General features: G+C 44.1%; 1 protein-coding gene across 1 annotated transcript in view; it reads right to left on the reverse strand.

Annotated features, from left to right (window-relative positions):
• BMX (BMX non-receptor tyrosine kinase) overlaps positions 1–24,487 on the reverse strand; it is a 50,567-nt gene that overhangs the window by 204 nt on the left and 25,876 nt on the right. The window contains exons 11-17 of the mRNA XM_032775305.1: positions 10,230–10,357; positions 9,877–9,951; positions 7,726–7,897; positions 6,089–6,305; positions 3,981–4,045; positions 3,278–3,396; positions 716–873 (exon numbers count right to left, since the gene is read on the reverse strand). Of these exons, the coding sequence (XP_032631196.1) occupies positions 716–873; positions 3,278–3,396; positions 3,981–4,045; positions 6,089–6,305; positions 7,726–7,897; positions 9,877–9,951; positions 10,230–10,357 (934 nt within the window). The remainder of the gene's footprint in view (positions 1–715; positions 874–3,277; positions 3,397–3,980; positions 4,046–6,088; positions 6,306–7,725; positions 7,898–9,876; positions 9,952–10,229; positions 10,358–24,487) is intronic.

Genomic DNA, 24,487 nt, shown 5'->3' on the forward strand with positions numbered 1-24,487 from the left:
AAGCAATTTATGATTCCAAGCACTGTATGCTTTAAATCTTTCTTCTATTGCTATTGCTTTCTTTTTTTCTTTCTCTTTAAAATTTTTGTTCTAGTAGAACTTATTTTTGTCATGTTTGGTGTGAGTCATATAAAAAGTAACAATCACCATTTTATAGTAGCACCAATAATGAGCCAGACAGTTTCTAGACACTCAAGAAGGGACATAACACAGTTTAAAGACAGGTAAAAGGAGGCCGGAAGAAGAACAATAAATTGGGAATTTTTTTGTACTATAGAGTCACTGTTGGCAGCATGGCAGCATTGATCTTTAAGAGAAACTTAAATATGGATACAGAATGATCAATGTTTGACCTACAAACCTTGACAGTGTTCTTATGTTTAGAAATTCAGGCATAGAGACATTATGATGAATCACAAACTCTAAATCTGTCATCTACTTTGAGGCATATTTTAAAGCTATATTCATAAAGGAATGGTACACCTTTCTCAAAAGAAAAAATCTTGCTTAATTTTTTACACTTGTCCTCTCGTTCATTATGGGCTCTTTCTCTGGATTACTGTAGTAGAGGGCTTTATGGAAGCTAGTTTTTCTCTACAATTGATGTTCTTTAACAGAAATAGTTTCCTGTATTGCTTTTTTTTCAGCTGCCCATCATGAAGCTCATCAATTGTTTTAGATAACATCTCCAGTGCATATGGACCAAGGTGCATACCTCATGCCAGCAGCTATACATTAACTGGTAGACGGTCTCTGAGGCCAGTTGTGGTCGGTAAAGACGATATCCCTCAGAAACCTTCTCAATCACTTGTAAGTTATCATACAGTTCATAGGGTTGCTTTCCCAAAGTGAACACTTCCCACATTAAGATCCCTGCAGAAATTTCCAGGGTTGAAAGACAAGAAATTTAATGAAAAAACTATTCCAGATCAAGACACTTAAGCGATACTCATCTAACAGAATGGTAATAACAGATGAGACTTCTAGCAAAAAATGTTTTTCTAGCAAATGTATGGGGCTGATTTGTAACCAGGGTATGATGAACGGTATTAGTGTTAGTGATGCTGTACTCAATTGCAAACAACATACTGTTGCAGTGGAAGGTGATGTTGAAAGATACAAATGTTTGATGGTGTTATTCAGTGATAGTGCCCAAGACATGGCAATTTAAGATTTGTCCTATGTCAACTTTACAAAATATAGATTAAGTACTAAGGGCATTTTGTAGATGATTTTCTCATGTGATTTTATAGATGTTTTTAAGGGACTGGGACATTTAGTCCTTTAGTGTTAGAAGACTTAAATAAGATTCCCAAAGGACTTACAGTGCTAATATATAAGGCTGCGAGTCTGTCACAGAGATCACAGATGTCATGGATTCCATGACTTTCTGTGACTTCTGCAGCTGCTGGGCTGGCAGACCCCTGGGCTGCCCGAGTAGCTAACCCCGGAGCCAGCTGCTGGGGCGGCCCTGGGGCCAGCTGCACCAGCTACTGCTGGAGGAGCCCCGGGGCCTTGGAGCAGCAGTGGTCATGGAGGAGCAGCGGTCCCAGGGGCTGCTCCAGAGACTATCAGAGCAGCAGTCCCCAGTGGCTTTGGAGCAGTGCAGGGCAGTCAGCCCCTGCCACCAGAGCAGGGGCCAGCCATTGACCCCCCCACACCCTCCCAGAGCATCAGTGTCCCGGGGGCCCCCAGAGCAGTGGCACCTTGGGCCCCAGGAGCTGTTAAGTTTTAGTCACTCAGGAGTATTTATAGTAAAAGTCATGGACAGGTCACAGGCGATGATTTTTTGTTTATTGCCCATGACCTGTACGTGACTTTTACAAAAAATACCTGTACTAAATCTTAGCCTTAATTATATATCTTTCATACCTGTCAATAAAAACTGCAAGCTCTAGACATCAGTTAATGTAACTGTCATTAGTACCTGATGTTTTGTGACAATTCTGCAGTAAACAATCTTTCAGGCTAATTAAACCTACATGAAACTCATGCCAATTCCAAAGTGAAAAAAAGTTTTTTATTGTTTCTTTATTACGTATAATACTGTACACAAAAAGTTTTTTCAAAAGTATTTTTTTCTGATTAGTTTTTACATGAGAATTAGCAGGCCTTGACTACTTTGTAGCTGCTTGAGGACTCTTTTCAAGACTGGCGAATTGCAGTGGGATAGAAAGAGCATAACAGAATGAAATCTGTATTCCAGCTTTCCCTGGAGTTCTCCTAGAATACCTAAAAATCAACATAACTTCTGTTCAGGATTCAGCTATTGGAATATGACTATTGCTCCTGTTCTTTAGCCCTCCAAAGAGTCATAAGGCAAAAACAGGGCAATCAAGAAATGATGGGCCTGATTCTTCTCTTGCTTACACTTGGGCAATGGATCACTGTAAAACTGCTATGAAAGAGAAGAGAATCAGGCCCTGTATTTCTAGGGTGAAATTCTGTGCCCCCTGAAGTCAAAATTGACACAAGACTTCAGTGGAGCCAGGATTTTGCCCACAATGTAAAAGCAAACAGGAAAAGCTATCATTTATAACAAGAAATTATGATGCCCTCCGTATGCTGTATAACATAGTAGAAGAGGACACAAGCAAAACATTTTCAGCATTGCAGTCTTTCTTATAACGGGATAGGTGACTAGCTGGAGACAAAGCTGAGAGGAAGAAGAATTTGGAAAACCTTTCTTCTGCCTTGTTCCCCACAGCTCAGTGCCAGGCTACCATGAGAAGATCAGCTGTTTGAACTCTCCTGGCTGGAAACAGGTTTGCATCATGTTCTAAGTTCTGGTAAGAAGCTAGCATGGCACATGTATCTCATGATTACACAGTATCACGGGCTTGCCCATGCTAGAAGTTGGGCTTGAGATTTATGAATCTGCTACAACTTTTGAACTAACTGAGCAGGTCTTTTAGCTCAGGCACTAGAGGCTGGCGCTTTTAGAGCTAGAGAGCTCTGGTTCGGTCTCTGCTCCAGCAACCCACCCTGGGCATTGCACTACACACAGATTGCACAACATATGGGTAGTTGGCCAAATTCTAATCTGTGCACTCACAAAGACGCCATTAAGATTACAGCAGCTTGGTCTATTGTTATTGCATGGCAATATTAAGCAGAATATACAAGCTATAGGTAGTAAATACCTATCTTAGACTTTTGCACGGTAGTTGTTAAAGTCTGTCAGTCATTTCTTTGGCTTTTCAAATATGCAGTCAAGTTTGCATTTTTTTGAGCTTATTAAGCATCTCCAGTATGAAAGGTCAAATCCCATACGTACCAAAGGCCCATACATCCGACTTGCTGCTAAACTTGGTATAATGAAAAACTTCTGGTGCTGACCACTTCACTGGAAACTTAGTTCCTAATGAACTTATATACAGGTCATCCAGAACATACCTGCAAGGGAAGAGCCAGTCTTCAGGCTATGACAAATAGCTAGTGAAACATTGCTTACTGCTTCTGCCTGGAATGCCCCGTAAGAACTCTCCAACAAGCCTGTGAGCAAAGCCTGGCCAGAAACCCAGGTCTCCAGAAGTGACCTGATAGAAACTCTAACCTCAAGCTACGAGGTATGTTGTTGCAATCAAGTTATCAAGGGACTCTTTATCATGTCATTGCTAGAGGGATCAGAAAACCAAAATCATGTGAATCTCTCACAAAGGGAATATTGCTCACAGAGAATATTGTTGAGATTTCTTTCACCAGCATGAAACGGTGATGTGCATACATTTGCCCTCTAACCTTTAGCGATGCCAGGAGTCTGCATCTTCTATTTTTGATTTCATTGAAAGCCCCAGAATGGGTTACAATCATTAACTCAGCTGGACTAAAGAGAACTAGATAGTCCCTGTGTTTAACTTTACTAATAACCAGTTCATTCACTGTTGGTTTCATGGCAGCGCTGGCTGACTAACAGCAATAAAGCATTCAGGATTGATATGATTGCACTACAGTAGTTGAAGAGTCAGTCTGTAGCTTACCTAGCCATCCCGAAGTCAGACACCTTCACAGTAAGATCACTATCAACCAAGCAGTTTCTAGCAGACTTTAGTGGGAAAACAAGAAAACAGACTGAGTGACCAAAATCCAAGTGAAATAAGAGTTTGGTTATTTTCAAATAGTATTTCTATCCTTCAGAATTCCTTCATAAGGGTCCTTGGGCTAGAACCTGGGTCTGTAGAGCCTGGGACAGCTACAGTCAGGGGGGACTGTGGAGCGTAAGTGCTGCAGGAAGTACCACCCAAGTACTTGCTGCCCTCTGATTTGCCAAGTGCCCCTACTTAGCCTCAGGACTTGCCCCAGGAAGTTGTCTGGACAACCACACGGACTTTGCCTTGTCTCCTGATCTCTTATCCCAGCCTGACTCTGACCCTGATTCCTGCCTTCTGATTCCAGCCTAGTGCTATCTCTGACTTCCGCTCTCTGACCCTGGTCTGACTCTGATCCCAACGCTTGCTTACTGAACCTGGCTCTTGTGATTCATGCAACTCCTGCTCAGTGGCCACTGTTCCTCATATGCAGACCATGGCCTAAATGTGACTACTAGGTCACACTGCCTATGCCCTGATCACTTATATTCATGAAGTTCTTTAATTAAAAAATGATGCAGTATATTTTTAATTTGTAACAATAATAATACTGAGCTCTTCAATAGCACTTGTCATCCATAGATATCACAGTGTTTTACAAAGGAAATTAGTATCATTATCTCCATTCTAGTGATGGGGAAACTGAGGCACAGGGAGGCACAGTCACCCAGCAAACCAATGGCAGAGCCAAGAATTGAATGCAAGTTTCCTGGGTCCCAGACCAGTGTTCTAGCCACTAAGTAACACCACACCAAAAGTTGCTAGTACATTAAAAACAAGAACAACATATGTATGATAGGAGAATGCTGACTTGGTTATTTACTATGCATTATAAGGAGAATGGATTATTGAGAGATAATTTAAGCAGTATGGGCAATGAATAGGCCAGTGAGAGCCCCAATCTGCACAGACTTATTTATGTGAGCATTTACCTAAGGCTATCATCTCTGCCCCGAGGGCTGTTAACAGGGCTGGCTCCAGGCACAGCTTAGCAAGCAGATGCTTGGGGTGGCCACTCCGGAGAGGGGTGGCTCATCCAGCTATTCGGTGGCAATTCGGCAGAGGGTCCCTCACTCCCACTCGGAGCAAAGGACCTCCCACTGAATTGCCGCAGGTCGCGGCTGGTTTTTTTTGGGCTGCTTGGGGTGGCAAAACCCCTAGTGCCGGCCCTGGCTCTTAATCCCAGGGATATGGTTCACCTCCTAAAGCCAAGTTCAGTTTTTATTCTTGGCTCTCTATGGTTTGTAACAGTCAGCAAATTTTCACACATTGCCTTTATATTTATAACTTGAACTTTGTACAGATAAACTGCTCGGCATCCTGAATTTCTGATTTGAATGTGCAAACTGGTTAGTTACATGTCCAGTTACTCAAGTTGTGTACACAAATAAATAACTGCAAACACTAAAATGAATATTTAAAATGATAGTTGAAGCTGGAGATGTTGGGCTGAGGCCCCTTTGAAAATGTAGCTCTCCATAGTGTAGAGTCTCCTGCATTTTCCAATGGCTACAGTTAGAACACAGATTGTCAAGACTGAGCCTGGAACATGAGTCTCCAGGAGCTAGGGATAGTTCTCTTTCAGTGATCTCACACAATAACCAGTCTGCTCCAACCCAAACCTGTCTGCAGTGTTTTCAAACACACGTTCCTGCCTGGATACCAAGGTCGTGATTCTGCTCTCAGTTATACTAGTGTACAGTAGAGCTAGATCACTATAAAACCGGGGTGCGTAATAGAAGGAACAAGACCCAAGTGGGTAAAATACTGGCTGATTACAACAAAATCTGAAAGATTCAAGTTCTTGACACAGCAGCTCTTCTTATAATGGTAACAAAACACCACTAAACAAAACGTTCTATTCCGGTGGCCTACATATCCACTTCATTACCCTTGTTTTATGCCAGTGTGAGTTACGCTGATATAAAATAGGAGTAACAGAACATAGAATCAGGTCCTAACTCTCCTCTTCCTACCTATCCTACATGGCTAGAGCTTACCAAGTCTCGATGAATGAACTGCTGGCTCTCTAAGAAAGTCATAGCTTCACAAATGTCATAACATATTTCCAGCAGCTGAGAGGGTTGCAGTTCCTTTCCACGACTCCTCAAGTAGTTAAGCAAGCAGCCATTAGCCATATATTCTGCCACTATATAGATAGGATATGTCTCTGTGCAAACTCCATAGAGCTTAACAAGTTTGGGATGATTAAGTTTCCTGAAACAGAATATTAAGACATAAATATGTTACTCTATTTTATGAGCTTTTATTCCTTATCATTACCTTGACATTTGTAAAGGAACTTTTGGAGCCATGCAAACAAATAATAATAAGAGTTCTAGCCTAGTTTGTAAATCCTGTCACAAGTTTGGGTTTGATCAATGAAATCTCAGACTTAAAAATCTCCCTTTCAAGCAAAGGTTAATTTCTTTCTCCATGCTAGCATGAAACAATTGCACAAATAATCACTAATGGTGAAACTGAATTTTTTAGGTTCTAGTATTGCAGACTTCTGAGACCCACCGGCACACATGAAGAAAGCTGCGTTAGTGTATTCGCACCTGAGATTTAAGGATTTCATGTCACAGAATGGACTGGGCCCAGCCCACCTGCGCCTTAATAGCCTCTCAAAATGGGCCAGATAAAGGGCAGCTGATCTCTGTAAAGAGCTGGAGGAAGGCAGGAAACAAGAAGGGAAAGCTGTGGCAGAGAGTGAGAAAGGTTCCTGTGGGGAAGATCATGCAATCAGGGAAGTTGATCCAGCTTGGAAGGGCTGGGAGCGGCCTGCTGAAGCAAGGAAGATCCTGAGATAGGGGAGTTTTGAGACAGTACTTCAGGGAGGATGGATTGTCCCCAGCTTAAGTCTGGGGAAGCCTCATTTTGAACTTTTTGCTATTAAAACCAGACTCTACGGAAGGGTACCATTGAACAAAGAGAAGTCTTTTTTGAATTCTTGAGGAGTCCAAGAGGGGAAACCGAGGCAGGGCACGACAGAGCCACCCCAGGCCATGAGAAAGCATTCAAGACAAGAGGTGGCTACATTCCTACTAAGAGAATGTAGCAAAGTAGAATCAACTATTATAGCCATTTCATCTAGTCAGCTGACAGGAACACAGCACATTTCCTTATGTTGTGACATACCTAAAATGGCCCTGAATAAAACTACCTGCAAACTGGTATCTCACTGTGGGTGGTTACCTCCCCATTGCCAAGGTGAAATATACTGCAGATGCATTCATTGGTCTAATACGTCTCATCCACTCATGTGTATGTCATTCCTACCTGCTTCTGATGACAGAAATAGATAATTCCATCCATGCCTGTTGAAGGAGGCCTTTCAATAATAAAGTACATGTTTAAATCACACATGCAGAAGCTCAGCAGTCAGTGAAGCTGAAGAGCAGTATAATACTGGTTACTGGTAACCCCAGCAATCTCTCTACTATTCTGTTGATGCCTCTTTAAATGTGATGCCCTAGGTGGCCACATACTCAGCCCATGCCTAAAGCTGCCTGTGGTACTCATGGTTTTAGTTTGAAGAAGAACTCCTTTTTTCAGTGGCTATTCTATATTAGTGAGATGACTTGTGGAAGAGCCTTATTTACAATGTTATTTCATTAAGCAAAGTGCAGCTTACATCATGGTGTGAGCTTCCTCAATGAATTCATCTTCTGACATTGATCCTTCTTTAATCATCTTAACGGCAACATCGTACTTTCCCTTCCATTTTCCCAGCTGTACCACTCCAAACTGGCCACTTCCTAATTCCTTGAGCAGGACGATTTCCTCTCGTTTCAGCTCGCAGATCCCTAGATAGACAGAAGCAATCCCTTTTAGCTACCAGCCTGACATATTCAGTCCCGGGGTCCTAAAGGTGTCCATCTGTTTTCTTTTGCAGTGCATGAAAGTGTGCCACATGAAGTCTATGGGTTTTGTATGCGAGTGGCATCAGAAATGTAGCACAACCCCAGAGTGACATTTGATACCACAGCTGAGGTATGTTAGTTCGCAAAACCAGACAAAGTTTGTGTGACTTATGAAGGACTTTTGGGTCAAACAACCGAAACATCACCAGGCATTATCCAAACAAATGCAATCCCACCACATAGTGTGCTACAACAGAATAAGAAAGGGCCAGACTGAGATGGCTGTGGCATGGGCGTGCAGATGGAGGGAGTGCACAAGGAGCCAGTCACTTGACCCCAGAGGGAGTTGGGGAATGTGGTTCCCATGGCCTTCCAAAATCCACACACACAGCAGCCTTGGGAATAGGCTGCATGCGCTGGTGGGTGGTCACTAAACTAGCTTTAAGAATAATGCATCTGTGCACTCCCCATACAAGGGAGCTAGGAGAGGGACTGACCACCAAAGAACAATCCCTCTCTAAACTCTGTGTGTGGCAGGGTGGTTCTGCATTACCTCTGACACAGAGATAAATGTAGGCGGCTGCCAACCAGAGTGTAAAGCTTCTGCAAACTTCTATAAGGTCAAGATTGGAAGTAAGGAAAATCCTAATGGTTTATTTTTACTGACAAATTATACCTTGTCGGTGTGACGATGTGTGGGATCCATCTGTACAACCTAAGGAATTCTGAGTGAGATTATGAACTCTCTCCATGCGTCTTTATCAAACTCTTTGGAATGTGCAGCCTTTTGTCTTCTCTGTTGTCCTTTTACCTCATCTTAGACAGAAGTTTCATGGGGGGTGACACAGGACTGGCAACAGAAGGTTGTGAAATCTAGGTGGTCCTCTATTCAAATACAAGTGCCCTAGGCAATAGGCAGGTTCCCACCCAGAAAATCTAGTCTGTCAGGGGAGAGATAACCTGGCCACAAAGTCATCTGGTATGGGTCTGGGATCATCTGTGGAGCCTGATCCAGGAGTCACAGGACAGAAGGAATGGAAGGTTATAAAAGGGCAGGAGCAGTTCTCCTGAGGGTCTTCAGCCATTTTCACCAGCTCACACAGAGGGATGTTGCTGCAGAAGCCTGATGGGGAAGTGGGGACCCCTGGTCACCTGAAATCTGATGGACCCCAAGGGAGAGGTGAGTTAGTGGGGCACTGCATTCAGGATGTTCAGCGTTTTCTAAATGATCTATACCCTCTTGTCCTTTTTCTCAGAAGTAAAGAGAAGCAGTGGTTTAGAATCTTGTGTAAAATCTGTCTGTGTGAATTATGTATGACACGTACACGTCCCTGAGCGGTTAACCTGTTTACCTAGGGTGCTCACAAGGCTGGAGTTCTGAGAAGCACTGTGCATAGGCTGTGGTGGGGAATTGTGAGAGTCACTCCTGGTTGCAGAGGTTAGGCAGTTGGACCACAAGGTCTCAGCTCGCAGAAGCGAGTGCTAAACAGAGGATCTTCATCTCAAGAGTGTTCCTAGAGCCCTCAAGCCATATATATATATGGCCCTGAGTATGTCACATGGGCCACAGCTGTATGCTGATTGGGTTGCAAGCGGCCTGCGGGTTGAGTACCACCACTCTAGAGAAGTGGTCTCGAAGTGGGGTGCACAAGAGGATCCTTCGGGGTGCTTTTTTTTTTTGCTTTGGCAAAAATGGTATAGCCGGCGCGGCACAGGGTGCATTCTCAAATATTTTTACTGATAGGAGTGCGTGATCATAAAAGTTTGGAGATCACTGCTGTAGAGGCTTAGAGGATTTGAGGCTTCAGCACTGAGATCCCCTCAAAGCAGTCTGGTGAGTGTCCAGCAGGGGGAGCTCAACCAGCACTGTGACAGGTGGCAAAGAGCACCAATAGTTTTAACAGGGAAAATCATCTCCATACCATTTCCTAAGGATGCTGTGGATGGGACCTTATTTGCTTTCGTAGTCACAGCATGCCGAAGCCTTGTAATCATACCTACAAAGAAAGCCAGTTAATGATCACAGCACATGCAGGTCTCTTAAATAATAATAAAAATCGTAGGCAACTAACCCCACCACCATGAACAAACTCTCAAGATCGACACCTAAAAGGGGGATAAATCTATTCTTAGTATTTAGACCATTCAGTATGGCAAGAGATTCACCATAAATACTAGAAACCCAACAACCTGAGTCTCTCTAAATCTATCTATGATAGGAGAAAAGCACATTCAGGATCAGCAGAAGGGGCAAGAAGAGACAGAAGTAGTTTACCTGCTGAGTTATGCTGATGATAGTGAATAAGTTGGGGAACTGAATCAAAACAGTAATTTTCAGCCAGATAATATTTGTTTTCGTAGTTTGTGTGCACATGGTAATGTTTGACAGTTCCTTTTTTATCTCTGAAAAATAGCACAAAGTATTCTTTATGTCAGAGCCTTGGTAAATGGACTCAATAAAGTCTAAGCCTTATTTAGTTAATTAGACAGGTAGTTACCAAACTCATAATGCACCAGTTACAACTTTAATGATATTTTTCTTTGCTGCTATCAGCTGTCATTTAGTTAAGGGGACTCTTTGCTTAATAAGTGGTATCTAAATACTTACTGTAGTAAAGTGGTCATGATAAAGTTAATCGGGCCACCCAGAATATTATGGGCTTGAGTGATGCTCCAGCCCTCCTTTACTTTCTGTTCTGTGTATTCCCACTCTACTGTGGTGCAGTTGAATAAAGCAGCAAATTCCCCAGCTTGCAGTCCTGTGAGTGAAGTGTTACTTTTGTTGCACGGAGCAGTCCCTTTACAAAATTACTTGTTACAAATTTTCCATATTTCCATAGCTTCCAACATGGAGCATTCAAAATGCTGGTCATATTTATAAGGGATATCGGCTGTCCCACTGCAGGACACTTAACTGCCCAGGGATATGAAAAAACTTAAACTTTTTCAAACCAAGGCCAAAATCAGAATGGGGATAAACCCTGAGCATGCTTGTCAGCGGTTCAGAGCCCTAAGGTGGAAACCAGATGTGTCATTCACCCATCACGCCTACCACATTGGCAAGAATTATGATGCCTGGATATCAGGAGCCAATGTTAAATCTCTGGATGAGCTGCACCTCCTGATACAAATGGAGCAGTTCTTACAGGATGTTCCTGAGGAAATAGAAAGGTACATACTAGATGGGAAGCCCAAAACTGTAACCGAGGTGGGGGAGATTGGAGCCAGATGGGTGGAAGTGGCGGAAAAGAAAAAAGCTACTGTCAAGGGGAGCGAATACCACAGGGGACCCACTGACAATAAACCCTATACCCGAGGGCAACCCAAGACCCCACCTACAACCCAAGGAAAGCCCCAGACTCCCTATTCTTCCACCTCATCCATCTCCAGTAACCCACCTCGGCCCAATGACCAGTCAGCTGGGCGATGCTTTAAATGTAATGAACTGGTACATATAAAGGCCAGCTGCCCAAAGAACCCCAACTGAGTGCAATTCATTACACCACCATCACACCAAAGATCCCCAGGCCCAGATGCCTCTCAAATACCCTCGGAGCGAAGGGAAATTTTGAGAGTGGGCGGAAAGAAGGTTACCGCGTGGAGAGACATGGGGGCACAAGTGTCAGCTATCCACCAATCTTTAGTGGACCCCAAGTTCATCAACCCAGAGGCCCAAGTAACAATTTACCCATTCATGTCAAAATCTGTAAACTTGCCTATAGCTGAACTGCCTGTCCAGTGCAAGCGTTGGTCAGGAATTCTTCCTCTTCCTCCCAAATCCTCCCTTCCCTGGGTTACATTAGGAGATCGCTGTGATTCAACTCCTTGAATCTTAAAATAGAGAGGAAATTCACCTTCCCGCCCTTCTCTCCCCTCCCAGACTCTCCCTGAGAGAGAGACAGTAATCTTAACACAGAGAGAAATCAGGCTTTTCCTCCCCTTCTCTCCTTCCTCCCACAAATTCCCTGGTGAGTGCAGACTCCCTCCCTTGGGTCTTACACAAGATAACCAAAAATCAATCAGGTTCTAAAAAAAGAAAAGCTTTTAATAAAAAGAAGAAAAAAGTAAAAGTTGTCTCTGTAAAATCAAGATGGGAAATGTTACAGGGTCTTCAGCTTATAGTCACCAGGGAGAATCCTCCCCAGCACAAATCCAAGTTGCAACAGAGATACAATCCTTCCGGAAATACACATTTGCAAATAAAGAAAACAATCAAAAAGCTAAACCGCCTTTCTAACTAGTGCTTACTAAACTGAACAGAAGAGGCTGTTTCAGAACTTGGAAATTTCTGCTTACATGTCGGGTCCCTCTCAGAACCAGAGAGAACAAAGAAAAACCCAGAACAGTAAAACAAGGGCTTCCCTCCAACAAGAGATTGAAGGTCTCTTGGTCTCCTGATTGGCTCTGTCAGGTGCTGAGCAGGTTTACTGGACTTGTTAACCCTTTACTATCTGTTAGACACCATAGGCTTAGGGTCATCTCATAGACTCATAAGCTTTAAGGTCAGAAGAAGATATTATGATCATCTAGTCGACTCCTGCACAATGCAGGCAAGAATCTCACCACCCATTCTTGAAACAAATCCTAACCACCTCCCCCTGCAAGATTGCAGGATTTATTGTGTCTAAATTTTATTTAATGCAAACAATGGTGGTTGGAATCAAGGTATTATAGCTTCCTCTGATGATCTGGTATTGGGACACCTCTGATTAAGGACATTTGACTAAGAAGGAACGCAGTGGTTTGGATCCACTAAGTGCAATTTTCTGAATTTTGCAGTCCATTTCTAACCACTCCTCTTTTTCCTCCTCTCCCAAGCTTGTTTCTTCTCCTCTCCCCATTTCTCTCTCTCTTCATTTTTCCCTCTCCTCCAGACCTTACATAATCTCCCATACAGCCTGTCCCTGGAGATGCTCCCTGTTTCAGCTGGCATGAAACAATATATCTACAGCTCTCCCTACATCTCTCTTTCCCCTGGCAATGAGCACAGCTCTTGTGGTGCCTTCTGTCATGATAGCACTGGACTCAGCAAAAGGGACGCAGAAAAAGGGACCCAAAAGAAGGTTAAGGCACGGACGGATAGCGGGATAATACTGTTTAGCCAAGCTGTTTCAACTTGCCCAAAGTTCAGTCCAGATCTGATGAAGTAACTTGGTATTGAATGACTCCCCCAGGAACAAACCAGGAGTGGACAATGGAAACACAGGCATCTTTGAATATCACTCAAGAGCCTGCTGAATACGGACACGGTGTACTTGCCATCTCGCTTGAACTTTTGAACCAAAAAGACCTTCTTTCTCCCTAATAATATAACAACAAGGAAAGGAAAACATCACAAGAACCTCCACTTTTGAGAATATTTGTAACTTTGACTTGATGCATTTCCAGAAAAGCCTTACACTCACATCAGTCTCCACTGCCTCAGTATATCTGGGTACAAACAGCTAGAGAGATTTTTCAGTACATATTCCTTTTCAGGCTTTTCTGAGGAAGTGGCAGCTAAACCCACTTTCCCCTCCTTCCCCACCTCGCCACTTGCACTATAGGTTCTGGCTCTTGAGGTGGTTTCCAGGTAGGTGCTGAGATTCTGACTCCCTTAGACTTCCTACGCAGTATATGTAGGAGCGACATTAGTCTTGTTCTGAATTTAGTTGCCTGTGTGGCTGGAACAATGACCTTACAAGTCCAGCTGTTGGTCTAAGATTCAATCTGCAAAATTGCTACGCAACCATCCATGTCCCATTCGGATCATAGTGATTTGGGACTGATTCAGCCCATGATAGGGCCATAGGTGACGTAATCCTTCATACTTGCCTCTGCCTCCCAGTCCTTTCCAGAAATACACAGTGATTCGCATATACTTATCTGAACCTCTTGTGCAGAAGCTGTGACGGCAAATTGGGCCATGTGATCCATGGAGCATGGTATGAACCTGCAAGTGGCTGAGCACCAATGGACAGGCACTACTCATAGGAGTGAGTGTCAAAGGAGCTAGAGTGTAATAGGTAAGTGTATTAGGCTGCTGACTTGTCAGGGGGGGGGGGGGGGTGGGGGGGGGGGGCGGGGGGGGGGGGGGGGGGGGGTGGGGGGGGGGGGGGGGGGGGGGGGGGGGGGGGCGGGGGGGGGGGGGGGGGGGGGAGGGGGGGGGGGGGGGGGGGGGGGGGGGGGGGGGGGGGGTTTTTTCTCTGATGAAAGAAATATCGACAAGTGCCATCTGTCAGTCGTCTCCATTTGTGGGCAGGTCATAACATCCCTACAGTATTCTCTGACTGGCAGTCTGTTGCTCAATAAAGCCCAAGTTTGAAATCGGCAATTTAGAGGCATTGTATGTCAGAGTGAAAGCCCTTGGGCAAGCTTGGAGGAGGGCTCTGCCAGGGGGCCCCTTGCCTAGTTTAGATTAGTGCCATTAACTTAGTCACCTCTAGGGCCCTTACATTCACTCACAACCTAATTACTCTATATCTTCATACTAAATTAATACTACTGGTATTTCAGTTTCTACGACTCTCACTGTAATACTAAAGTTATTTAAAAAGCATAGCACCCTCTAAGGTGAGGAGCAGCAATGAATAGACAATAGATTTAAGAAGAGAGTTTAGCGTAGTTAATAAGATATTCCCCGTACTCTTGTCGGTAGCAGTTGCTCTGCCTGGGCCCTGGAGATATCACAGCGTACTTCACTGCAGCAAGAAATAATGTTTAATAGCATGATTTCTGAATAACTGTTTGGCAAAGTAGACGCAATGGAAAACCCTTACAAGATGCCTCATTTTCAATCTGGCTTATTAAAACAGAAAAAGTAATCTATCCGTTACATAGCCCCTAATAGGCAGTAAGATGAGCACCTCACAGCCTTAATAGCATTTATCCTGCAACACCCCCTGTAGGCAGAGCGTAGCTACATCTCACGAGAACAAGATGGAGAATTCGAGCACAACAGAGAGCTAAATGCATTGCCCAAAATCAACACATGAGTGTCATAGGCTAGTTCCCTAACCCCTGAGCCATCCTTCCTCCCTGATATACATTGTGAGTTAACGTGATATCATAAGGTAATAATGTGATCTTGAGATAGCTGGAAGTAGACAAAGAATAACCTAAAAAATAATAAATATCTTTTGAATTAGCCTCCTTAGACACGAGATTCCAGATGTTATTCCCCACAGACAATACCTATGTAATTACATTATAACAACAGATCAAAGGTCTCTGAGGGCCACATTTCGAGAGAATGAAAGTACCTGCCCACCCTAACGTGTTTAGATTGTCTAAACTACGGCAATTTAGATGCCTTATTGTAGGTAAAGTGTGAGCAAACTGGCCTGCCAGGGGCCTCCCTCTTATCCATAAAGAATTGTCTCTTGAGACGCCACAGCATGTAAGAATTGTCCATTTTCAAAACACAAAAGCTCCTGATCCACTGTTTTTAAATAAATCTTGGATCATTAAATAAGCATCTAAGGTGGCCGCTGCCTCTCCATGTTCCCTGTGAGGGGCTTCAGGTACTGAATCCATGTAAGATACCCCAATCCTCTGGCCTCTTCAAAACCCTGGCCATTTGGGGCCAGCAGGGCACCCTGCTGGTGCGGCCTTCGAGAGATGAGGATACTTTCTTTTTTGACAAACATCTGCTATGGAGAGCCCTGCATGCACCCCCACACCTGGGGACTTTCAGTGAAAAGCATCAACTGTTAACTCCTTCACATTCCAACCCCTTTGTGCTAGTCAGGCTTTACCTCACATAATATGCTAATGAGCCTGCATGCTCCAAAAGAAGGACGACAGCCCTTCAATACATGTTTTCAAGAGAAACTCCCCTCAAGCCTCATCACAGGTGTCAGTCTTTTGTGAGCACACCCTTTTTCGGAGTAATCAGACAGGCTTTTCTACAAGCGTCCCCATCCGCGCTTTGTTGGGTGAAACCAGACTCATTCATTGAAGCCTATGGAGAGTATAATAATAGGAGATTTGTATCACAAAGGGTTGAAGAGGAGGATAAGGCTCCACCGTCTAGGCACTGTGCAGACAGCTAAATGGAAAGACGGTCCCTTGATCCCCAAAGAGCTTAAGATTTACAGAGAAAACATTCCACAATACTCACGATGCTTAGTGATGCCCCATCTCCTCGTCTTCCCTGATGAATGGTCGCTTCCACCGTAAGATTTCCCCTACAACAGACGAAACACCCCATTGAACTCATGCACAAATATGCACGATTTCTCAATAAAAACTCATATTAAATATTTATTCACACTGACTAATGCTAGGCTTGGCCCAAAGTGGATTTTCCCACCCTTTAGGCAAAATCTGAGGATATAGTTTCATTTTCTTTCATTTCTTTTTGTTTGGGGTGAGGATGAAAAAAATACATTCTTTCCCATGGTACAATAGTCTAACCTCAGTTTAGAGCTGCAGCTGAATGTTGGCAAATGAACATGTTGAGAGTCCCACGAAAGTCCTTTAAAAGTAGTGATGCTTGGCTAGCTGTGCAAGGCAATTTTAACTTGAGCTTAAAATTGTCGATTGAAAATTGGAAGCCGCCGAGGCATCATTAAGACTTCTGAGGAGAGCCTAACATGGCTTCTCCCCTTTGTGATGAAACACCTAGCGAGCTTGGAGAGTTAAACACTCTCCTGCCTGTCCTGGCTAAGCAGAGGGCCTGAAACCTCTCTGCTGCAGTTATATGAGATTGTAATTGCCTCCTGAGCTATACAGAAATCCCTCCAAAAACCACAGCTAGCTCAAAAATCCTCCAATAAATGTTCTGAGGCATCAGAGACAGAATTAAAACAGCCACCATGCCAAACAAGTTACACAAAACAAATACCTCCCCCTCTCCACTTCCTAACCTCAACAACAAACCAACATTTAGGATCTGATTTTTACTGCATTCGACAGCATTTCAGAAAATTCTAGAATTATACGATTACATTAAAAAAAAGTTGTAGGCCTGATCCAGCACCGCTTTACTCAGACAAACTCTTTACAGTCTCTGATTCCTTAATGCTTCCCTGCAAATACTCAGGCAAGTGCTTAATTTTATGCACAACATTAAGTGTTTCGCAAGATCAGAGGCCAAAGAACTTAAAAAAAACGGTCTGAACTGGCAAGGCTTCACTTAAAAAATCATGTTACTTTCCTATGGGACTACTGCCACATGCCCGTACTTACATATGTAAATTGTTTGCAAGGCTGGGGCCTAATAGTGGAAGTAAGGATACTTAGGGTTGAAATCTTTTGCCCATTGAAGTCAATGCAAAACTTCCATTGATGTCAGTGGGGCTGGTTTTCACCCATAATCTTTTTTGCATTAAATCCTATCTACACCCAGGAGATGAAGATCAGTCTATGATTCTTTCATGTACACTTTATGCCAGGTACTCAGAAAGCCATAGAATAGATCATAAAATAGTGAAATGTTCTGAAATGTGGCCTGGTCTTTTCAAATAATGGTGGGATGAAATTTCAGCACTGAGTGGCCGGATGTTGATTTAGCCCTGGTTCATCATCATCTAGGGAGATCTCCTTTCAGATAGGGACTTGGTGGGCGAAGCCTTCATTCCTGCAAATTAAAACATTCCACAATTCAGTTATCTTTGTATAAGTCATCTTAAATTTGATTTTTCAAATAGGAAATGGATTAAACAAACTCACTCATTAACTTTTTATCCAGTGAAGAGAGATTTTCATATTTAATAGATATTTTAAAAATAGTCCTAGTGTTTATATGCCCACATACAGAAATGGATGGGGAAATTTTGACTGTTGTAGAAATTAAACTTTTAATACATTAAAACCTGTCACAGCCATTGATTAACTCCATTGTAGAGATAGGCTTCTCAGTAGGAGGAGTGGAGCAGGCAGTTTGGTAGGTAGGCTGCTCAATATGTCCTTGATGTATCTAATGGCTGCAGCAGAAGGGTTTTCTCTTGATCCAAACCAATTCCAACCTCAAAAAGTCATGCCTGTACCAAGCACTCTCTTTCAGAGTCACCTCAGTAAGCACCTTTATGGATAAGCAGCTAGGGCTGTGAGAGCACTGATGGCCACTAGACAGCATGCAGGGCAGAGCTAAACTGACTGAGGGGCTTTTCTGATTGGAAACACAGGCAACCGTATCAAGTTGCAAGCTGTGACTGTTGGAGGGACAGAAGAAGGACACGTAGCAGTGATGTACACCGTAACTAAAGCAGAGAGACTGGGCTCGTGGGCAGAGAAACTCAATGGAGTGGATAAGATTGCTGAGTAAAGGAACTGCCTGCCTTTCTGTTTCTGCTGTGTTAACAGGAAAGAGGACAATGTGGGTCCTTTGTTTGTGTGGTTTCTGTAAATAAAAGAGATTACAACCAAAAAAGTATACCTATCATACTTTCAATTCACTCATCCTAATAGGCAACGGCCCTCCAAAGGCCCTGCCTCCGATTAGCCACAAAGATCCGGAAACTATAAATAATTCTCTTCTCGCTCTCTGCTCCTTTCCCGATTCAGCTCGGATCTGTGTTTGAGCTGTGAGAGGCCAGAGCTGATTGCATCAGGTGTATACATACCCGCGCTTTAGCCATCAACCAAGCAGTCAAGCCCTCTGCACCGTCTCATTAAACTGAGTAGTCCTCACACAATACTATTTGTTGCTGGCCTTCTACTTTATCTGATTCCATGAGATTTGTAAGTGTGACTGAATATCAAGCTGGGACTCGTGTTAGAAGCTAATGTTCTTTCTTGTTCTTTCTGATTACAAATTACTTGAATCAATGAGTATTAGTGGACAGCCAATCATCAGTCCCAAACTCTCTTCATCTGTCTGGGCCTTCTGTCAGATAACATGGTATTGCTACAGCTGGAGATTAAATGAGAAAATGCCTGCTCTTTTAATTTGCTTGAAAGGAGATTCCTCCTTTGTGGACGCACAAGGGAATAACTAAGGAATCTATATATAGGGGGTGCGCAGCCATATTGCAGTAAAATCTACTAAGGTCTTGTCTACATGGGATTTTACTCAATCAAAATCAAGTAATCTGGGTTTGAAAACACTTGTGTACGCATGGTGCAACCATCACTTGTATTAATTCCGTCATCTATCCAGGAAAGTTCTGGAGTTATCCTGCCCAGTGGACTAGGTTGCACTCAAAATTGTAATTAGTTTGGTCCTTTTGTTTGTGTGCATCAATTGCTGTGGCACCACTTTTTTGCATCTCCACTGGCAATCCCTAGTGCTTTGCCAGCTTGACCATTCCTGACTGTCTGTTTACTCCGTGTGCACTCTGCAGTTTACAGTATGTCCCTTCCTCCCTTGAAAAGCTGGTACAGAAGCCAGAATTTTTGCTGTTTGGCTCTGGTATCCCAATGTACCAATTCTGGTGATACCACTGCGATCCGTGCTCCACAAAACCCACACCGCATGCCTCGTGCAGCCCTTGGGATTCAGCTGAGACCTAGATTTTATCACCATCTGGGGGAGAAAGTGTTGGTTCAGGAAGCTCTTTTGGCCAGCCTACAGGAATAAGGAGTTTTTTGTGAACACTGCAAAGCAGATGTCTGTGAGGAGGCGTGGAGTGGTTGCCACAGGCTGGATAGCGCAAGCCAGCTCAGGAGAAATACATGAAATACGGGATAAAAAGAACAATCTGCAGAGGGCACATTGACTGTCCATTTTTTAATCAACTGGGCAGGATCTACACGATTAATAAACTGACCCTTTCCTAGGCACATGGAGCCTGGTTGGACTGTGTGCTGCATCCCAACCAAGGATACCGGCTCAATCAGTTGGAGAATGGTTGGCAGGAGGGATGCCGGAGAGGAGCTGCCTGGAAAGCAAGGATTTTTGGGGACTCAGGATGCTGGACGATGGCCAGCTGGAAAGCAGCCCCAATCATGATGTGCTACAATGGACCTGACTCTGCCTTGTATTGCGGAGCCAGAGTCCCAGCCAGAAACCCAGCTGGGACTGGAAGAATCAGATGGACCCTTGAAGGGAACTTCAGCATGTTTAGTACTGCCTTCAGTTATATTGTTTGTGGTAGATGTGAGTTAGGAGCGCTCCCCCACACCTTTTGCTGTTTCAAAATGGTGCATATTCCGACCGCCTGTGCCCTTCCCACGGCACAGTTTGAAATAACCGAAAGCACTCATTTGTGCAAAATACCACATTTGTTGAGACAATGGTTACCAGGAACATAACTGGCATTTAGTTTCATAGTTCATGTTACGGTCAGGGAGTGGCAAATTGCTATGGTGGACCAGGCCTGAGGTACAAGATATCCTGTAAGAAGCAGCTTATGTGGCCAACCATGGCAGGGCCTTTCTGGTTTTTGTCTGGGCTGTCTCCATGTCTGCAGGGGCACTCACACGCAGAGATTTAAGACTGAGAAATTGCTGAATTTGTTGAGCATGTTATACAGAATAGTCCCACATGCGCCAGCCTCCCGCCAGCATAGCTTGCAAGCCCCTTCCACTCCTGCAGCACTTCTGGGGGTCCATCTTGGATGAATAACTTCACAGTTGTATCTGCTGTCTGCCGTTTTGCTTTTTGAATACGGACCTTCAGTGCTCCTAGTCACGCTCTTCAGCCTACATGTTTTCACTGAAAAGTCGGGGCAGCCTAACAGGGATGTGAGAGGGATAAATCTAAGCTTGCCCCCTGATGTCACAAATACTGCACCACTGAATTGCGGGAGGCATCCAGAGACCGAGATATAGCGAGGTAAGAGCCTCCAGCACACAAAACAAATCTGCAACAAGCCAACCTGGAACATAGCCCGACCACCCCTCCGCCATCAACAGCCGAAAGCAGATACCGGGACACGAATCCAAATACAGCCAGCCACCTTCTCTCTATGGCAAACCACTGCTATGTCTCCGGTTCCCCCAGAAGGGGAAGGAGTCTCAGGAGGAAAAGTCACATAATACAAAGAAGGCTATCATGAACTTGGTCTGGGATATAAACCAGTATACAGCTGTTTTTTCCCTACTCCCAATGAACACCTGCAACAGCCAACATCAAGGACCTCTATATATTGCTGAGAGGCTGGGCAACCTGAACGGGGAGAAAAAGGAAGACTCAACTGAGCACATTAGCAGAACTCATGGCTGAGTCACAAAGGAAAACGCAGACTGGCTGAGAGGTGGATGCAGTAATGAGGACTAAGTGGGAGAAAGAAATTAGCTCCTCCCAGGAGGTAGTGAACAGTGGCCAAGACACACCCACCCACCCAGAGTGTCCTATGACGTGATGAGAGCGGGTAAGAGAAGAGCCTATGCGGCGTATCTACGAAGGAGCAACATGGAAAAACACAGAGAGATGCAGAGGCAGCTCATAGGATGCTACCTGAACCAAGAATGCCATCTTGCAAAACATGCGCCTCTCGCTAGCGCCAGGCCCATAATTTTGGTGACCGCTGGAAAAGGCTGGCATACTGGACCAGCTACAAGAGGCCTCAGATAGAGAGTGAGCGTTCTTGACACACCTGCATTCACTTTTCAGATCCAACTCTGGCATGAGAACACTTGACTCCTGGGAGCTCGAGACCTCTGACAACTTTGGAATGCAGCTGAACCCCGAACCCAGAGGCAGGGTATGCCTCGAGCGAGCGAGCAAAATATATATTAACACTCTCACGTCACATGGATCGATGTTAGCTCGTAAGATTGTTGTTAAATACAAATACATATTTTCCATTGGTTTTGCATTAAAACCTTATTATTTGTTTTTTGTTGTTGTTTTATAAATAAAAAACAGTTTCACAATACATCCATATGAGACATCATTGCATTTAACTCAGACAATCCCTTTAAACTAAGCTGAAATAATTCATAGGATTTTACAAAGTATACAGGGAACGCTACACTTTCAACAACCTACACACAACTCCTAGTGCTCAGCAAGTTTGTGTCCCAGCACAAACCACAAGGCTGCCATGTTCAGGCACAAGATCAGGCAATCCTGACAGCAAATATGAAACACAGCATCCTGACAGCATTCTTCCGGCTGTTAGTGTTTTCTAGGGGATGCCCTCCTGGCTGCTCGAACTTCAAGCAAGTCCTCTTAAATCACCTCCCACCCATCAACACAGGTTCCCCCACCCTTGGCTCTCACAAATATTGCACAGAAGTCGTGATGTGGTCAGTTAGAATGCTTGAAAAAAGGTTCTGCAGCTTCCACCTATTCATAAATGGCACCATCTGCCTTTTCAAATGTACAGAATGTACACTGCGATCCATTCTGTCATTACGGCAATAGTTACCGTCCTTCTGTCGCAGCAACCAGTGTATGGCTTCCATTAGCCAGGGCATCAGGGTAAGTCAGGTCTCCCAGAATAACCAGCCCAGCGTCCGATGTAATGTCTCACAGTGCTTCTGAGGGGGAACAGGATTTTCTCGCATTAATCTAAATGGCAACTGAGTTCCAGAAGATGCTAGCGATGTGTGGATGCTTCCAGAGCACCCAATTTATTTCTGTCATCCTGCATCGAGTCAACTTGTCCTTGTGCCGCATGGAAAATACCTCTTCTGTTTTATAAATTCCTGCAGCCTGGCAGGGAGGGGGGCAAAAAGATAGGCACATGGGTCCATCACTTGCCCCTTACAGTTGGGACCGCATGCACATCAAAGCCATCAAAAATCCCTGAGCATTACATCCAGCTTCAATGACCTCGTTAGACCAGCACTTATCAATGCCCTAGCACAGAAGTTCCCATGGTTGACCTCCTTGCACTGAATTGGCTGGCTACAGACCAGTAACATCTGGGTGCAAATTTCCAGATGGCAACGAATGACAATGCTTCTCCATCAGTGGGCATAGCATGCTGGCCACACTGGCCGACGGTGGGCTGGTCAGTTCCACGCAGATCTCAAAACAAGGTTCCTATCAGAGTTCTATGGCCATTCTTGGTCACTTGGCTCTGCATGAACGATCCTCTCGCCCAATCCACACTGGTTTCCTAGCCCAGAAGTGGCACTGAATGCTGTGTAGGTGATAGGAACTCGCCTTCTGTCTAATGCAATCCTCTGTTCTTCTACCCTTGTCTGCGGCCACAAGCTGTAGAGTATCCCTTGTTGCTCAAGGAGTTGCTTGCTGATGCATAGGATATTCTCCAGCTGCCCAGTCATTTGCTTGGGTGGTGCAACAGGCATTTGTCGCGGCTCTGAGTGCTGTAAGGTAGCCAACAGCTGTGCCTACTCAGCTAATCACGCAATGCAGTGTGGAGCCCTGTGGGTCCCGTGCTAACAACAGTATTTGGGAAATGTGCGAGCTCACCCAGAAAGGAAAGTGTGGGGCAGAGACAGTGAAAACATCTAATTCTTTTAAAATAAATTGAACTTGCTGGCTTCCACAATTCACAGCAAAAACAATCCAGGTCATGCTGCTCAGCAGTGACCACAGACCACGCTCTTGGAAAGTACATGTCATGGGACACCTCTGGAGAATCTATGCCCTACTTCGCAGGCAAACTGCTGCACGTGTTCAATGATGTGAACTGAAAATGGAACAGTCGTTTCATATGCACACAAATTGTGCAACTGCACATCCTGCAAGTTACCTGATGTGCAACGAAAACTTTGGGTTACCCCTTCCTAACTCCCCCATGTGGATTCCCAAAGGCAAAAAGTGCTTCTTTCCTAAATAGTCTCCATTGACTCTCCAAGCGCATTGCTATTGCAGGTACATACCAAATAAAAACCACTAGAGAACTGTTCAAATAATAATCTGCTCAGTGATTATTGTCATCTTTGCTGATCTGGTAACTAAAATTCTGTTACTTCACAGAGAGGAGTGGAAAGTAAGGTGAGATGAAAGGAAAGATGGGGCAGGACAGATTTTTGACCATGCCTAAGGAAAGCAACCCGCTCTTTGTACATTTTGTTAATACGGTTTGCAAGTAGTGAACTTTTTGTGAGCCTTTGAAATGAAAATGAAAATCCCGAAGGTGGCTTACGTCCTCTAAATTCATACCATCAATGTTAAATACACATAGCATCAGAGAGATGCTCTAAGATGTCAATATATAAGTTGTGCCAAGAGTCAGAGAGGAGCTAGGACTGGAGCACGGTTAAGAGGAGAAAAGTATGGAAGGAATTGTAGAGAAGAATTAAGGGTCATGATGATCAGCTGGACAAGTTAAAAAGCACCCAGGGTAGTTCTTAATTGGATCTGTGAATGCCACGCAGGGCCAGTAGGGTTGTTTAAGTGATGGGTGTGATTGGAGATGAGGGTCATAACTGAACAAATATTCTCAAATTAGAGTGTGCCAGAGTAATACTTACCCTTCCCATGTCTCTTACTATGCCACCAGTCAGGATCCTCTTCTTCCAGAACAAATAATACTTGCTGTTCTGACAAGCTGTATCCTCAGCGTTTCCTTTGCTTCATAGTCAATACTCTGCCACAAGTGATCTTGGCAGCGAGGATTTACCAGATGCCTAGAACTGGAGGCAGACTGTCAATGCTTCAGCTTTTGAAAGGCAGAGGAAATAAAACTACATGAATGCATCTCAGTAGAAAATCATTTTAGCATTTATATTGCAGTTTGCATCTTC

This window comes from Chelonoidis abingdonii, chromosome 1, assembly GCF_003597395.2.
Source record: "Chelonoidis abingdonii isolate Lonesome George chromosome 1, CheloAbing_2.0, whole genome shotgun sequence".
NCBI classification, from domain to species: Eukaryota; Metazoa; Chordata; order Testudines; family Testudinidae; genus Chelonoidis; species Chelonoidis abingdonii.